The sequence below is a fragment of the Macaca fascicularis genome, chromosome 1 (assembly GCF_037993035.2).
Source record: "Macaca fascicularis isolate 582-1 chromosome 1, T2T-MFA8v1.1".
Classification (NCBI taxonomy): Eukaryota; Metazoa; Chordata; class Mammalia; order Primates; family Cercopithecidae; genus Macaca; species Macaca fascicularis.
The window spans coordinates 35843548-35861655 of NC_088375.1; the positions used below are offsets into that span (position 1 = coordinate 35843548).

At 36.1% G+C, this 18108-nt stretch overlaps 1 protein-coding gene across 7 annotated transcripts in view; it reads left to right on the top strand.

Annotated features, from left to right (window-relative positions):
* The window catches only part of RASAL2 (RAS protein activator like 2), a 389304-nt gene that overhangs the window by 202734 nt on the left and 168462 nt on the right, over window positions 1-18108 (top strand). For all 7 annotated transcript variants that reach the window (XM_005540081.5, XM_005540082.5, XM_074022720.1 and 4 more), the window contains exon 3: window positions 19-145. In XM_005540081.5, the coding sequence (XP_005540138.1) occupies window positions 19-145 (127 nt within the window). The remainder of the gene's footprint in view (window positions 1-18; window positions 146-18108) is intronic.

Consider the following 18108-nt stretch of genomic DNA (forward strand, 5'->3'; position numbering starts at 1 on the left):
TTGCTTTTGATTAACTAGATACCTGTGGAAGGGGGACAGGAGCAGCAGACAGATTCCACCAAAGGGCGATGCCTGAGGAGAACTGTCAGCGTCCCTTCCGAGGGTCAGTTTCCTGAGTACCCACCAGAGGGCGCCACTAAACTGGGTAAGCTACTGTGAAAAGGAAATAAATTCCTAGCCTTTATCCCTTAATTTATGGACTTGTTACTGAGTAAAACAGAACATCCTGCATTTCCTGTTAAGTGCGTTGAAATCAATGGCACATTAAGCGAGAGTTAGAGGTCAATAGAGAGTTCTGTTCTTTATAACCAACTGATAGCAAAGTTATTTTAAGGAGGTAGACTTTATGTGAGCACTAGTAAGCTTGCTGTTTAGTCCTAGGCAGATGGGATAATGTGTTGCTTCTGGGTTTATTGCTCAGCTGTAGATTTTGAGAGAGTATTTGGTGATCTTGTTGAAGCACTGAGGTTCATAAGGGAGCAGTATGTGTTGGAACTTCAGATAGCTACTGTTGTTATCTTGTACAATGTAATATTAGATCAGGCTAATTCAGCTAAGTTAATCTTGCATATCTCACAAAAGTCATATGCTGGACTATGGTTGGAGTGGGTGACAAAAGGGAGAAACCCTACTTCCATTTTTCCAGTAAGGTTACTAAAGAAACCTTACTTTCATTGTTATATACTAAAGGAGTTAATGTCAATATCAAAGCAGCTAGCTCTTCCCTCATTCCCTATCACATGTATTCTGTTAACTGTTTTCATTTTTAATAATGGATATTTAAATAATCAGGCTGGTCAGGTAATTTTAAAAGAACATAAGTAAGATTAAATAGAATAATGAAGGAATTTGAAAGGTAGGAATTGTTTTGGTGCTTTATATTGTTGTGTTATTATTTGCTTAGTGAACCTTAGACTTTTGACATTTGATAAGTAGGTAGAATCATTTATTGTCTCTATGGTGATCAGTATGGATAATTCTATAATTTTGGTTATGTTTTCTAAAATCAGGGTTTGGTTTGGGATTTTGAAGGGGGTTGCCTTTTTCTTCATTTCTAAGTGGAACCCAGAACTTTTGGCTGGAATTTGAATCCTTTTGGGCAGAATTTGAATCTTTTATTTTTCTTTTTATTGTATAATAGTTGCTGTTTTCTTAGAAATTAGTTGAGTTAGCAAGCACTTTTTTCCAAGGAGCCACCTTGGAGAAGTCAGATTTTTCTCTCATCTTATTTCCACTGTACTTCTTTAACATATGTTGAAACCAGTTTAGGTGTGGGCCTAAATTCTACTAAAAACCTGTCTGGGTGTAACCATTTTATAGCCTGTTTATATTTCACATGCAACTTCTATGTACATGGAACTGGCTTAGAGTCACCTTCTTTCAGTTCCTTTGCTTTCATTATTTGCAGTGATATGTTGACTATTGTCTTTTTTTCTTTTTTTTTTTTTGAGACGGAGTCTTGCTCCGTTGCTCAGGCTGGAGTGCAGTGGCGCGATCTCGGCTCACTGCAGCCTCCATCTACTTGGTTCAAGCAATTCTCCTGCCTCAGCCTCCCGAGTAGCTGGGATTACAGGCATGCACCGTCATGCCCGGGTAATTTTTGTATATTTAATAGAGACGGGGTTTCACCATGTTTGCCAGGCTTGTTTCGAGCTCCCGACCACTGATGATTTGCCTGCCTTGGCTTCCCAAAGTGCTGGGAATAAAGCATGAGCCACCGTGCCCAGCCTGACTATTGTCTTTACTAGTTCTCTAGGAACCTTTCGCTCTTCAATCTTTGACCCATAAAAGTCAATAGATTTTGAGGAAGTACAACTATAGTCTCAAGAATTATTATAATGTTATAGAAGAGGGAACTATATAGGAAATTGTTAAATATCTACAGTGTTCGAGGTACTGGCTCCAAAGACAAACTAAGATAAGGTGACAGAGGTGTCTGGTCTAGAGCCAGTCCTTATCTTTTGTGCTTAACAAGAAGTCCAGTAGCCATTCTGACTCATGACAGTCCATGATTGTTTTCAGAGCAAATGTCCTAAATTCGCACTAAAGGCTATCGTCATAAATATTATAGGGAAAAACACTACTTCTAGAGCCATTCTTGCTTATATGCCAGTCTAATCTTGAATTAGGTAATTGTTCTTTTTTTTATTATTATCGCCAAGTGATTTGTCTTTAGCCAAAATTTCTGCTGTCAAGTATTTCATTGAATAATTGCTGTATATGTAACATTCTATGCCAGTCGTGAAGAGTGAAAAGAGATATAAGACTTCTGCTCTTAGAACATTTTTTATGTAGTTAGCAAGATAGGATGAATACACATAGAAACTAGAATGTAAGTTAGTGTACAAAAATTGATTGTATTTCTATATACTAGCGATAAACAGGAAATGAAAAAATTTAAATATCCTGTTTATTATAGCATCATAACAAATTCCTAGGGGAAAAGATCTAATAAGAGATGTGAAAGACTTGTACATAAAGAACTTTAAAATATAAAAGAAAAAAAGATTTAAATAAATTGAGGGCTATATAACCATGATGATGGTTTAGAGGACTTAATATAATGTCGGTTCTCTTTAAGATCAAAATTTCAATGAATTTCAAAATTTCTGTACCCCAACCTTACCACCACATACACATACAAAATTGGCAAGTTGATTCTAAAATTCATCTTGAAATGCCATAGACCAAGTATAGCCATAGTAGGAGAAAACAAGGTGAGAAGACTTAATCTACTTGTATCAAGATCTATTTTAAAAGTATAATAGGCCAGGCATGGTGGCTCACGCCTGTAATCCCAGCACTTTGGGAGGCCGAGGTGGGCAGATCACGAGGTCAGGAGTTCAAGACCAGCCTGGTCAATATGGTGAAACCTTGTCTCTACTAAAAATACAAAAAATCAGCCAGGCGTGGTGGCAGGTGCTTGTAGTCCCAGCTACTCAGGAGGCTGAGGCAGGAGAATGGCATGAACCCAGGAGGCAGAGCTTGCAGTGAGCCGAGGTCGCGCCACTGCATTCCAGCCTGAGAGACAGAGCGAGACTCTGTCTCAAAATAAAAAATAAAAAATAAAATAAAATAAAACTTGTAGAAATAATGTAGGATATTTTCATGATCTTGGATAAAGAAAGATTTCTTAAGTCAGGAGTGTCCAATCTTTTGGCTTCCCTGGGCCACATCAGAAGAAGAATTGTCTTGGGTCACACCCAAAATGCACTAACACTAACAATAGCTGATGAGCTAAAAAAAAAAAAAAAAAAGGTTTGTGCGAAAATCTCATAATGTTTTAAGAAAGTTTAAGAATTTTGTTGGACTGCATTCAAAATCATCCTGGGCTGCATGGAGCCCATGGACCGTGGCTTGGACAAATTTGTCTTAAACAATACAAAAAACGCTATTCATAATGGAAATAATTGATACATTGGACTATATTAAGATTAAGAATTCTATCAATCAATACATCATTAAGAGAGTGAAAAGGCAAACCACAGAGGAGAATAATATATTTGCAACACCTGTAATGAACAAAGGGCTTTTATCTAGTATATATAAATGCTTCCTCATAGAAAATGAGCAAGAGGCTTGAACAGATATTTTAACGAACAGTTCACTGAAGAACAGACACAAAATAGTACATACTGTTTGATTCCATTTATATGAAGTTCCAAAACAGTTAAAACTAATCTATGGTATTAGATATTAGGATGGTGGTTACTTTTGAGGAGGAGGCACGAATAGTGATTGGGAGGAATATAAAGGTGGGTTCTGGAGTGCCAGTAGTGTTCTATTTGTTGACTTGGGTAGGAATTACACAAATGTGTTCACTTTGTGATAATTCATTGAGCATATGTGTGTTATACTTAAAGAAAATTTTAAAAAGATGAAGAAAAACAAGCTAAATTGTGCTGTCACATACGTGGTCTATACTATTACAAGGTACATAGTAAGGATGATTAAGAACTGCATAGCCAACTCTGTTGTATGCTACCAAAAGAGCCACTAAGATGAGGACTAACGAAAATAATTAGGCCAGGTATGATGGCTCACACCTATAATCCCAGCACATTGGGAGGCTGAAGCCAGAGGATCACTTAAATCTAGGAGTATGAGACCAGCCTAGACAACACAGTGAGACCCTATCTCTACAAAATAAAAAAATTAGCCAGGTATGGTGGCATATATCTGTAATCTCAGCTACTCTGAAGGCTGATGTGGGAGGATCTCTTGAGCCTGGGAGGTTGAGCTACAGTGAGCTGAGATCACACCACTGCACTCTAGCCTGGGCAACAGAGTGAGACCTTGTCTCAAAAATAAAACAAAACAAAAACCACACATTTGATTTAGTGACATTAAGGTTCTTGGTAAGATTAGGAACTGCAGTTTTAATGGTATGTGGCAGCAGAAGCCCTACTGAAATGGGTTTCGAAGACAGTGTGATAAGGAAATCAAAACAGCAAATGAAGACAGCTCTTTTTAAACGTTTGCCTATGGAAAAACTGAAAGCCTTTCCTCTTAGATCTGGAATATGACAAGGATGCGCACTTTTACCACTCTTATTCATTATAGTACTGGAAGTCCTAGCTAGAGCAATCAGACAAGAGAAGGAAATAAAGGGCAACCAAATTAGAAAGGAAGAAGCCAACTTATCCTTGTTTGCAGATGATAAGATCTTGTATTTGGAAAAACCTAAAGACTCCACCAAAAAGCTATTAGGACTGATAAACAAAGTCAGTAAAGTTGCAGGATACAAAATCAGCATACAAAAATCAGTGGCATTTCTGTATGTCAACAGAGGAAAGATGAAAATCCAAAATTTTGGTTCCAAATAAGCAAATTGAGACAAATGTGTATGGTGAAAAAGAAGGGAATACTTAAGCACAGAATTTACTTCTTATTGACAAGAGTTCTCAGACTGTTGCATTCAGCAGTTTACAGGTTACCAAGGAGACTAAAGTTGACATAGATTTTGATTCATCAAATTTTTTTCCACTGAAAATGAGATGTTTTCTTAAGGCACGTGTGCATCATGTCTAAAGTACCCACTTCCAGATTTAGAAAACCTAGGATAAAACTATTTTCCCCAGGTAACAGTATCCAGGTTTTAATTTATTCATCAAAAGATTATCTAAATTCAAATGATGCAAAGCATGGCTTGCTGAATTTTCAAAAGGAAATTATTTCTTCAGGTAGTAGGGTTCTTTGTATACAAATAATACTGGAAGGCATATTAGTTGACTGTGTGAACTAGAATTAGTAAATAGTCATTTTCAATGTCAATGTAACCTACAAATTCAACTTTTTTTAAAAAAACCAAAGCTATGAAATATCTTGCTAGAACTCTGAGAAAGGGGAAAAGTGAAAGCTGAAGAGTGGACATTTTTGTGAACTGTGCATTTACGGAAGAAAATTCATCTCTGCTACTGCATATTGCTTACTGCTTGGCTGGTATATAGTACAAGGTGAATCGGGAACTCCCTCCAGTCTTTTTGTTGTATTTCTTTGACATTCCTGTAAAGTTCATGTTTTCGTGCCCAAATGGGCAAACTGCAGTATGAACCTGAAATGAACAAGGATACTTGTTTGCATGTAACATCATAAACGTGATCATAAAGCTGATTTAATTAGAAAATGCCAAACATTCATAAGTCCAAGGCTTTCTCAGTTCTCAAGCAGAAAGTTCGGATTGAACTGGTAAATTCAAAACCGAACATCTAGTAACTCAAGGCTGCAGAGATCTCATGCCTCTATTTTAATATATTATGATAGAATATTAAAGTTATCCCATGATCTTACTTACAGAATGTCTGGATTTTTATGAAAACTGTGCCTATGATAGTAAATTTGTTTTATTATCCTAGAGACCTCCAAAACCCATAAACATTTGATAAATATATTTAAAATTATAATTTAACATAGTATGCCTCTGATATATTCTAGCAAGCCTTAGGAAATAATATATCGAAAGTCTTTTAGAGTCAAAGCTAGCTATCTAAAATTTTTATGTTTATATGCATAAAGACCAAAAAAGGAAATTAAGTTGGAAAACTCTGAGGAAAAGCCAACCTTTTACTTTGTACCATCTTTTCCTAAGTTTATAGACCTCTAAGTGACTAAAAACTTGAGAAAACTTTGAAGAAAAGTAATATTAAAGTAGAATATGTTCTCTAGAGTATTTATAAAAATATTATAAAGGTTAAAGCTTTTGATCAAAATTAATAAAGGATATTGATTATTCAAACATTAGCTGGGGTTTTTTTTATTTGTTTGTTTTGCTTTGTTTTGTTTTTGAGACAGTGTCTCACTCTGTTGCCCAGGCTAGATTACAGTGGTGTGGTGTAATCATGACTCGCTGCAGCCTCAACTTCCCAGGCTCAACTGATTCTCCCATCTCCACCTGCCAAGTAACTGGTACTATAGGCACTCACCACCATGCCTGGCTTTTTTTTTTTTTTTTAATTTATTGTAGAGACAGGGTGTCACTATGTTGCTCAGGCTGGGAAACCTTGGTTTTAACCCTGGCTCTTTGTGTTAAATTAGCCTTAATTCTAACTTTATTTGTAAATTAGTAAGGACTCTGTTTTTATTCCCAAGACATTGTTAAAAATATCTAGATAATTTATGAAATATTTTCAAGATGCTAGAATCTTCTATGAAACTACTGGATGGTAATAGCATTGGCAGATGGGATATGTGAGTAATGAAGATTTAATATTATAAGAGATATATCCTTCCCTTTTAAAAATAGGGTAAAAATACTGATAAAAAATGTCTGTGTATGGTAGTACTCAATATTTAGATTGGCTGTTAAATTAATGTGTATATTTACTTAACCAACAGAAGCAGACTTTGAACTTTCTGGTGATATATTAATACATATAAATGATCAAAATCTTTATAAAAATAATATCCTGATATTTCTAGCTTTGAAAGTTGGAGCTCAATGGATAATAGTAGCCAGTGATTTTCTTTGAAATTTCCTTAAAATGTCATGTCTTGTTCCTCTCCTGTAAAGTAAGATTATTTCACTACTATCTATAAGAAAGCTCACATTAAAACAGCTGCATAATATCTAGGCATTATATTTGTATTCCACATTAATAGATTGCAGTGATATGCAAGTAATTTGAGGAGAACTCAAATGAGCTCAAGAATTATCAGAATCATTATGAATAATTAAGCTAGAAAACCCTGGAAAAATGTTCCTCAAGGTTTTGGTTGAGTAGTTTTGGGTTTTCTTAAAAACCGTGAGTGACTATATATTTATTCTTTGAAACAAGATTCGGGAAGATGTACGTGGTAATACTGATGATAATATTCTGGAAGAATTGGCTTGATTATGGGATAAAATAGCCATCTGTTATAATGTGACATATGGAGTCCTAAAAATCAGTACACTATGCAAGTGGAGACAAAGTGTTTGGGGACACTACTCTCGAAAACATGGTAACACACACAAAAAGATAAAACTAGGTTTCAAATACTATAATGAATATAACACTTTACCTTGAAAAAATCCAAAAGTTCTCAAACTAACCTAGTAAAATCAATTTTACTGCTTGATTTTATGAGCTAGATTTTGATTAGCAGTAACATTTTTTTCGATTGGGACTTCAGTTCTCAATTCCAAGTTGAGGTGCTAGACCACAATTCCTGCTGTAATTTGAAGTTTGGATTCTGAATTTGTTCTTTTATCATCCATATTTTAGCACAGTAGAGATTTGTTAACTTCTGTGAAGGTGGCTCCAAAGCAGTGCAGCCACTTAATGGTTACGCAAACTGTTACCCTATTACCTGTCACTTGTTATCATTGATTTGTAGCTGTTTCATAAAATTTCCAGTAGATGGCAGTAAAGTTTCTTCAATAAAGGATTCCCCTTCTAATTTGTGGAAGTTATTTGTGTAGGCTATTGTTGTGGTTGCTGTTCTCAGTTTGTACAGTCAAGTTCTGTGGAAATGGGTGCCCAAGAAGACCAGAGTAGAGTACTCTAAAATGTGATACCCACGCTAGAGGCTCCTCTTAATCAGCCCTAAGGCCAAGTTAGTCTTAGTAAACCACTGTGGTGGTTGGAGAATCAGGTGGAAAGTAGGAATGATTTTTAGTTTCAGCCTGGACATCTGGAGAAGATGAATGGCAGATTGAACGCAAGCATCTAATTATACTCCTCCCAGAAACTCCACCAAACCTAGTAAAGGTATTTTATTTTAAAGACTTGATGCGTCAAGGATATGGAGAATGAGAAAGAAGAAAACAGCCACACACACACACACACACACACACACACACACACACACACACACACACACAAATTGAAAGCTGAAAAGCAAACAGAGTGTGGCAAATGACGTAGCTTACTTAAGAAAGCCAAATCTTAATCTGGCTATGAAGAAGGCCAAAAATGAAGCTGACCTTTACCCTAGAATCTTCAAATAGCTCAGGAATTGAGCCAGACACATGTGGTAGCAGATCCCCAGGTCTCCTCCTCTTCCCCATTCCACTGAACAACTTTCTTCCTACCTATACCTCCACCTTAGTATAAGACTCCAAGTGTACTCTTTGGAGGAAAAAAAAAAAAGCCCAAGGATCTTTGGATTGGGAGATACTAGGCAAAATTGAGAACAGGGCATTTTACCACATATGAGGGAATTAGGTGAATATGTGCACACTGAATAATGGGACTCCTCCACCTTTCTTCTCTCACTTGCCTTTACCCTACAGGCAGGAGATTAGTAGAATACTCCTTGGGGTATTTAGCCCAAGAAGAAAGATTTAAGGATACCAACTTTCCCAAGACTAGTGGACATCTGAAGAGAAGCCTGAAGACTAGTGGACATCTGAAGAGAAGCCTGAAAGCGAGAGACTAGAGCATACAAAAAAGGAGGAGGAGAAGGAAGAAGAGGAAGAAGAGGAGGAAGAGGAAGAAGAGGAAGAAGAAGAAGAAAAGAAAGAAAAAAGGAAAAAAGCAACATGGAGGTATAGAGACTAGGCAGGGGACAGAAAGCTTTAAAAAAATGATTGATATCCTCAGAAAGATAGGATATTACATATATGAAACAAGAACAGAATGTTTTACAAAGTTGAGCTTTTGTCTATTAAAAAATTAGAATATAAAACTCAATAGAAGGGTTGGAAAATGGAATTGAGAAAATAGAAAGTAGAGAGAAAATAAATAAATAAAATAATGAGAGTACCAGTCTAGGAAGCTGAACATCGAAACAACAATTCCAGAAAAAGGCAAAGAAAGGGAGCAAAACCGTAGCGAAATAATTTCAGGAAATTTCCCACCACTGAAAGATATGTGTTTCCAGATTGAAAGGGCTTACTGAGTTCCCATGACAAGGCACATTTCATGAAATTTTAAATTGTCTCTAATGACAAAGAAACAGTCTTACAAACCTGCAAAGAAAGGGAAATCGGAGTACATACAAAGGATCAGAAAGACTTTGGACTTACAATAAGCAATATCGGAAGCTAGAGAACGATGAGGAATGCCCTCAAAATTCTGAAGGAAATTTTTTTCCAGTCCAGAATTGTATATTTAGCTATAAACCATTAGTCAAGTATGAGAATATCATAAAGACATTTTCAGACATGCAAGACTTAAAAAAGGTTGCCTCCTACACATCGTTTTTCCTGAAGCTAATGAAAGATATGTTTTACTAAGAATGAGGACAGGAGATTCAGCACAGGGGAGAGAAAAAGGGAACTTTTAGTAGAATGCTAAAGACAGAACCAAGTTTAACAGCTCAGTACAAGATGTAGAATGAAGACAGCCAGTTCAGACTGGAGCAGCTGATAAAACTGTAGTGAGACTTTCCAAGAACACAAAATTGATAAATTAACTCAATCAATGGAAACAATAGGAAGCGCATTTGTGGTTGAATTAACAATAAGCACATAGATATCTGAGCAAATGAATAATACAAGAGAACACTATAAGAGAAACAAAAAAGTAGTTCAGGACAAAGAGAATACTTCTATAGCACCTTTTAACATTTTAGGCACTTTACAGATGTGAACTTTTTAATCCTTGTAAACCCAAGAGGTAGATAATGTTACAATGAATATTTTATGGATAAGGAAACTGAGGCATAGAGAGGTGAAGTAACTTGCCTAAATAGCTAGACAGCCAATAAGTGGCAAAAATAGGATTTGAACCCTGGAAGTATGCCTTCAAGATCTATGCTCCTGACCACTATGCTACAGTCTACATAGGATTTACTCTGTGGCTGGAGTTTAAGTAACATATATAGTCATAATATTGTTTGCCCTTACCAAAATTACTATTTAACTATATAGGGAGGGTGAGAGAATAGGAATATGTATGCACCTACTGGGATGGTGATAGAGGAGGAAAGATTCACATTCTCATCTTTCATAGTGGAAAGTCAATAGATAATGTGTAAAATAGAAAAAATTTAAAATATCAATAAAGCAGTGGCTCACACCTGTAATCCCAGCACTATGGGAGGCCAAGGCAGGCAGATCACCTGAGGTCGGGAGTTTGAGACCAGCCTTACCAACATGGTGAAACCCCATCTCTACTGAAAATACAAAATTAACCGGGTGTGGTGGTGCATACCTGTAATCCCAACTACTCAGAGGCTGAGGCAGGAGAATTGCTTGAACCCAGAAGGCGGAGGTTGTGGTGAGCCGAGATCGTGCCATTGCACTCCAGTCTGGGCAACAAGAGTGAAACTCTATCTCAAAAAAAAATTTTTTTTGGTAGAGATGGGGTCTTACTGTGTTGCCCAGGCTGGTCTCAAACTCCTCACCTGAAGTGATACTCCCACCTCAGCCTCCCAGAGTGCTGGGAATACAGGTACAAGCCACCGCATCTGGCCAAGTTTCATAACTTTAGTCCTCGTCATCTTCTAACTCTCTTCGTGGTTTTAATGATCAACTTCCCTTAAAGCTTCTCTTTCTTGACTTGTGTGACATTTTTTCCTCTATTGCTTATGTCCTGCCTCACTGTACTTTTTAAAGTATTTCCCACCTTTTAAATGCAGATGTTTAAATGTCTTATCCTTAGCCGCCTTCTTTTGCTTTGTCCTTTCTCGGTAGTTGACTTCACCTATATTCATGTTTCCAAATGTCATCCCTGGGCCAATACCTTTTAAATCTCTATTTTTGGCTTCTACTTTTCTTCTCAGTTCCAGATCTGAATTCCCAATTGGTCATCTGAACAGCTGTACTAGAATGTTCAAAACTGAAGCCATTATCTTTGATTAGTTTCCTTTGTTTGTTCCTTCCCTCCCCAAAACCTGTTCTCATGTGATGACTGGTTCTGTTAATATGTTAATAATATGGTTCTGTTAATATCCTTCTAGTCATTCTAACTTTACATTACTCTTTTATTTCTACCTAAATAACAACTCATCTACCTATTCCTGTTTCTATTTTTATCCTTCTGTATTAACTCATTTTACTGCTCATTTGTCATTATCTTAGAGCACTAATTGAATCATACTACTTTCCTTGTTTAAACACTTTTACTGTGTCTCCATTGATCTATAAGATGAGGTTCAAATTTACAGTGACACTAAAGGTCGTATATATTCTGACCAAGATTTAGCTCTTTAAGGTCATCTTTTTTTTTTTTTTTTTTTTTTTTTACCCACCACAGGTACGTATTATGGATTCTGGCCACATAGGACTGCTTCAGATTCACTAGGCATTCTCAATACACGTGGGCTTTTGTTCACATAGGGCATAAACCTGTAATGTCTTACTCTGTTCTTCCACCTTCATTTCTACCTTCCATATGTAGAAATCCCATTTATCCTAAGGGCCCAATTAGATATCACCTCTTGGCAATCTTTTTCTTCATTCACTGATCGGAATTCACTAGCATTTTTATCTGTGATAAACAGTATTTTTTGTACTTCTGATGTTTGGATGTATGTTCTTATATTTTCAGTAAGTTATTGGTATGTATCATCTTTACTAGATTGGAACCTCTTAGATGGCAAGATTGTATCTTACTCACCTTGGTATCACCATAGCAGGTTGTTTTGTACATAATTGCAGGCTGAGTGAATGACTGGTTATTGAGCAAATGACTGATACTAGACATATTAGAGAAACTTTCTTGACTTTCAGGTGGAGCATGTCAAAGTGAAAAATAATCTTAGATGTGGGTAATTCTTTTTTATCCTGAAGGGAAAACCATACCCACTTTAGAGAAAATTGTTTAGTAATGAAATCAGAGAATTACTAAATATCATTGCACAGCCACAGGGCTATAAGCAATATAGTCATAACTATTGGTTTTGATAAATACAAATTTGGTAAATGCCATTGTCCAAGTTAACAAGTCACAGTATCAAGTGTACATGGTTGTGAATGTCAGATCTGAACTCCTTGCTGTTGGTTAATATCGTAACCATAGTTATGTTAGTGAGCAAGATATTTGTGTTTATTTTTAAGATTTTATTAATAGTAAATCACTTTTATTAATTATTTTCTTATAGAGAATGGTAAGAGAAAATAAATTATCTTAATGAAAGGAAATGACCATTTTATCCTTTTTGCTGCATTTCACAAAATGAATATTAGGTTATTTATAGCAAAAACATGTATTAGGTTGTTAAGAGATCAATTAGTATACAAAAACCACACAAGAAGGTTTAGCAGTTATTTCACAGATAGAGGGTTTACTGTTTCAGGAAAGAAAATGCATACCTGTAACTAGAACACATTCTGTCTGGAAGGATACCTTTACCAGTGACAGTGCTGGGTAGTGGAAAATGGCACCAGCTTTGAAGTTGTCTTAACCTGAATTCAAATTCCGTATCTTATCATCATTAATCCTGAACCTCAGTTTCCTTGTCGGAGGAGATTTTTATTATGATTCAAAAGAACAATGCAGGAACAGTAACATAAACTTTGATTTGAGACAAACTTCAGTTCACTCTGATTCATAAAATCATGGAACCAGTGAGATAATAGATTAGGTGTTATGTTTCTCATCTTGCTTGGACAGGTTTAACCTACTACAAAAATTTGAAACTGGGCATAGTAGCTCACTCCTGTAATCCCAACTACTTGGGAGGCTAAGGTGGGAGGATTGATTTGGTCCAGGAGTTCGAGGCTGCAGATTGCACCACTGCACTCCAGCCTGGGTGACAGAGCAAGACCCGATCTCTAGAAAAAAAAAAGAAAAAGAAAAAAAAAGGAAAAGAAAAGAAAAGAAAAAAAGAAATTTGAGGTGTGGCATCTCTTAAAGCATTCTATCCCTATATCTTGTCACATTGCTCATTTGTTTTTTCCATTTTCACTTGCACTTACTTTCTTCTAAAGTATAGTCATAATTCACCAGTCTGTTATGTAATCAAAGTAGAAAGATGGGAGTGGGCTTGTTTATAATGCATCTTGAAATATGTTTGGAGACTTGACCTAGACCCTTGACTGCCCGGAACCTTTTCTGAAAGGAAAAATAAGTAATTTAGATAAGTTGAGAAAAATTAGCTAAATATTGTTTAATTGTACATGTGCATATGCTCTCTTTTTAGGTAGCCCAAGATTGGCTGTGCTGTTTACCAAAGCCTTTTAAGTTTACATTTCAAGCAGAAGGATTTATAAATCAGATTGGTGGAAAATCTAGTTTAATTTTATATGCAAAACAGACTGTAACTGTCTCGAGGGATGAAGTTTTTGGTTTGTTATGACCCCCTTGGCACCCACCTGCCAACTGATCTCTATAGTAAAAATGCTTAATCAAGAAAGCTCCCTAGTTTCTCATGAAGCTGTTGTGTTCATTGGATTGTTCTGGTTACTTTTATTTCTGTAAAATTTAAAGCCATTTTCTTTCCAGTTGTCTTCAGATATTTGCATGTTAACATTTTTCCTCATTTTAATTGATATTTAATATAGCACAACAGGAAGCCTCCATTCTTTTCATTTTTTAAAAACATTCTCCTTACAAACTTCCTATTTTGTCTGTGTTTGACATGTTCTTTCTAACTCTGAAGAGTAGAGAATAACATAGGAAAAATTCAAGGTAGAAAACAGTGACTAGAACATGAATTCACAGGATGAGAAGGAAGTAAACGCGACTGAATTAGAAAGAGAACCAGTAATAGAGGAAAGATAATTATCAGTTCATTTTTTCCCCTTAAAGGCCTTTAGGTTTTTTCCCTCCCACTTTAATCAGAGTAGTGCCACCAAAGAGTCAAAAACGTATTTAAACAAATCTTTTGTAATTAATTTTTAAAGGTAGGAATTGTAGAGAAGTATTCATTCAGATATATGTATTAGGAACCAGATGAGCTAGGGATAGAGCTAATGAGATAATACATTGGGTGTGACTTAAAATAAGAAGAGAAAAAAATACATTTAAAAGCAGAATATCATTAGCAGTACATATAACAGTTGGATAGAAATAGCCTTGGAGTAGCCACTAAAGGCTAGAAAGTTTCACAGTGGTAGATAGGCTCCCTGAAAGAAACTGTATGTGGAATAGGAGAAAAGAGAAAACTAGGCCTCTTCTAATAAGGTTTGACATCAGTGATACAGTTAGTTACAGTAAAAAATGAGCTTTTATAACTAAATGTGTTACTCAAGTTAATAAGTTAGAATTAGCTGGGTACCATGGCTCTGTAATCCTACCACTTTAACAGAAAGATTGCTTGAGGTCAGGTGTTTGAGACCAGCCTAGGAAACATAATGAGACCCCATCTCTACAAAAAATGAAAAAATTAGCCAAGCATGTTAGTGTGTGCCTGTAGACCCAGCTACTTGGGAGGCAGAGGTGGGAGGATCACTTGAGCCAAGGAGTTTGATTCTACATATAGCTATGATTAAATAGTCTACACTAGCTATGATTATGCTGCTGCACTCCAGCCTGGTGACAGAGTGACACCAAGACCCTGCCTCTAAAAATAAAGAAACGAATTAATAAATAAGAATTTTTTAAACTTTTCCAAGAAAAATTAATTTTGCAGAATCTCATGTACCCACGTAAAAGGCTGGCTTATATGTTTTCCACGTTAGAAAGAATTCATCATAGATCAAAGGTATATGGTATCGGTTCTCATCAGGGAATATGAGAATAGGTTCAAAATTTCATTAACAGAAATCTACCTCCCTCATAATTACTGCTAATAAGTGAGAATAATAAGTGGATTTTCAAAAGAAATGTTATTAGACTCTAAGAAGTCACCTTTTAGTATGTATTTGTCTTTCAAAATTTATGGTATGCTATTTCCATTTTATTTGTAATAATGCTCTGCTGTTTCAGAATTGGTTATTGTACTAAAAGTTTATGTCTCAGAAAAGAATATCTAATTAATTTTTTATTTCATTTTATTTATTTTTGAGGTGGAGTTTCGCTCTTGTTGCCCAGGCTGGAGTGCAATGGTACAATCTCACTACAACCTCCGCCTCCCAGGTTCAGGCAATTCTCCTGCTTCAGCCTCCCAAGTAGCTGGGATTACAGGCATGTGCTACCATGCCCGGCTAATTTTTTATTTTTAGTAGAGATGGGGTTTCTCCATGTTGGTCAGGCTGGTCTCGAACTCCCAACCTCAGGTGATCTACCCGCCTCAGCCTCCCAAAGTGCTAGGATTACAGTGGTGAGCCACCACTCCCGACCAATTTTGTTTTCCTTTCTATAACCCCCTTTTTCTCCCATTTTACCTATGTTATCTTGTCTTATAGACTTTTTATCACGTTTTAAGTGATGATTCGTTCTTTCTGGAGACAACCAAAAATAGCATTATCCCTATGGTTTAAACCATGCTACAATATAAATATTGAAAGGCTCTTAATAAAGGACAAGTTTCATGTAGTAATACTGTCCAGGTCAATAGAACAATCTCATTCTAACTTAGCATTTCTTTTCTATTTTGAATGAAATTAAAATTATCAAACTCTTTAAAAAATGTCAGTATGTGTATATATCCAAATTTAGTTGCTCCCATGGAGGTCCTCTTAAGTAGCTTTTTAAAACTATAGTATTTCCTAGTATTCATTTAGATTATAAGTAACATTCTTCAGGCTATAAACTATTTTTAAATTAGAATCTTAGATATCAGAAAATTATTAATTTACCAGGGAGAATATAATTAATAAAACACAGTTTATTTTATTTTTATTTTATTTATTTATATTTCGAGAAAGGGTCTTACTCTGTCACCCTGGCTGGAGTGCAGTGGCATGAGCTTGTCTCACTGCAGCCTCGACCTCTTGAGTTCAAGCAATCCTCCCACTTCAGCCTCCTGAGTAGCTGGGACTACAGGCGCACACCACCACACCTAGCTAATTTTTTTGTATTTTTTTTATAGAGACAGTATTTCTTCACGTTGCCCAGGCTAGTCTCAAATTCCTGGGCTCAAGCAATCCACCTGCATCAGCCTTCCAAAGTTCTGGGATTACAGACATGAGCCACTGTGTCCAGCCACAGTTCATTGTTGAATCAGAAAGCATAATTGGCAGAAAGACAACCTTGTGGGTTCTTGTACCTAGAAAAACAGTATAGAAATGGCCAGTCCCGAGAGTGACCTTATTTAGAGAAAAGGTCTTTGTAGATATAATTAAAAATCTCAAGGTAAGAACATCCTGGATATCTAGGTGGGTCCTAATCCAGTGACAAATTTCCTCATAAGAGACAGAAGAGGGGAAGACATAGACATGGAGAAGAAGGCCTTGTGAAGACAGAGGCAATGATTGGAGTAAGGCAGAAACAAGCCAGGGAATGCCGGAAGCCACCAGAAACTGGAGGAGGCAAGCAAGTCTTCTCCCCTGCAGACTTCCAAGGAAGGGTGGCTCTGCCTATACCTTGGTTTTGGACTTCTGACTTCCAGAAAATTATGAGAGCATAAATTTCCATGGTTTTTAAGTCGCTCTGTTTGTGGTAATTTGTTATGGTAGCACTAGGGAGATGATACATCTGGTTATTTTTTCTGCTATACAGACTATCTCATCTCCTATCTCGTTTCCAGTATACAGTACCATGAATCTGCTACTTTTAATTGAGTCTCTTACTCCTATTTCTTTTTACTTTTTTTTAATTTTTAATTTGTATGGGTACATAGTAGGTGTATATATTTATGGGGTACGTGAGATATTTTGATACAGGCATATAATGTGTAATAATCACATCAGGGTAAGTGGTATCTGTCACCTCAAGTATTAATCATTTATTTGTGTTATGAACATTCCAATTGTTATTCTAAAATGTACAACAAATTGTTGCTGACTGTAGTTACTTTGTTGTGCTATCATATATTAGATCTTACTTATTCTGTAATTCTTATTACTTAGTATCACCGATTGCCATCTCAAATTCATCTATGTTTTTAGAATAAAAATAAAGAATAGTTATAAATGTGAAGAAACAATAAGTGATATAACTAGGTAAACATAATGATGACAAAACAGTGACAATGCTAAGTTCTGGATATATTTTATCTCATTTATTCCTGGCAGTCATCCTATGAAACAAGTATTATTAGTACCCTTATTTTATAGAGAAGAGTACTGATGCCAAATAAGTGGTAGAACCAGAATTCAAACCCAGGTCTGTATGACTTTAAATCCACCTCATCATGGTATTTCCCTACTACTTTATACAAATCACAATTACCAATAGGGTATTTCTGGTTATGAGTGATTTATAAATACTAAAAGGCAGCTGTGAGACCTTGTCTCTCTTTTCTTCCTCTCCCCAGCTATATTTGTTCCCTGATTCAGAGCCCCGCAGAGTGATTGACTTAGCAAATTGCCTAACCTAGGGAGTACAGCCTTTCATTCCTCAAATATATATTTTTTAATTCCTATTATGTGCCACACACTGTTCTGGCCTGTTGAACAAAGCATTCAAAAATAGCCAACAGTACAGATAAAAGCCTCTGCCTTCAGGGAACTTACATTCTGGTGGGACTGGACTGGCAAAGCAAACACCTTTACAATATACCACATGGTGACAAATGCAATGGAGAAAAAAGGTAAGGTAAAAGATGTAGGGAGTGCTGTGGGTGGAGAAGGGAGCAAAGGAATGCTATTTTTATATGAGATCATCAGAGAAGGCCTCACTGATTAAGGAACATTTGATGAAGATCTGAAAGAAAATGTCCCAGAACTGACATTTGAGTTCCTTGAATTTCCAGTTT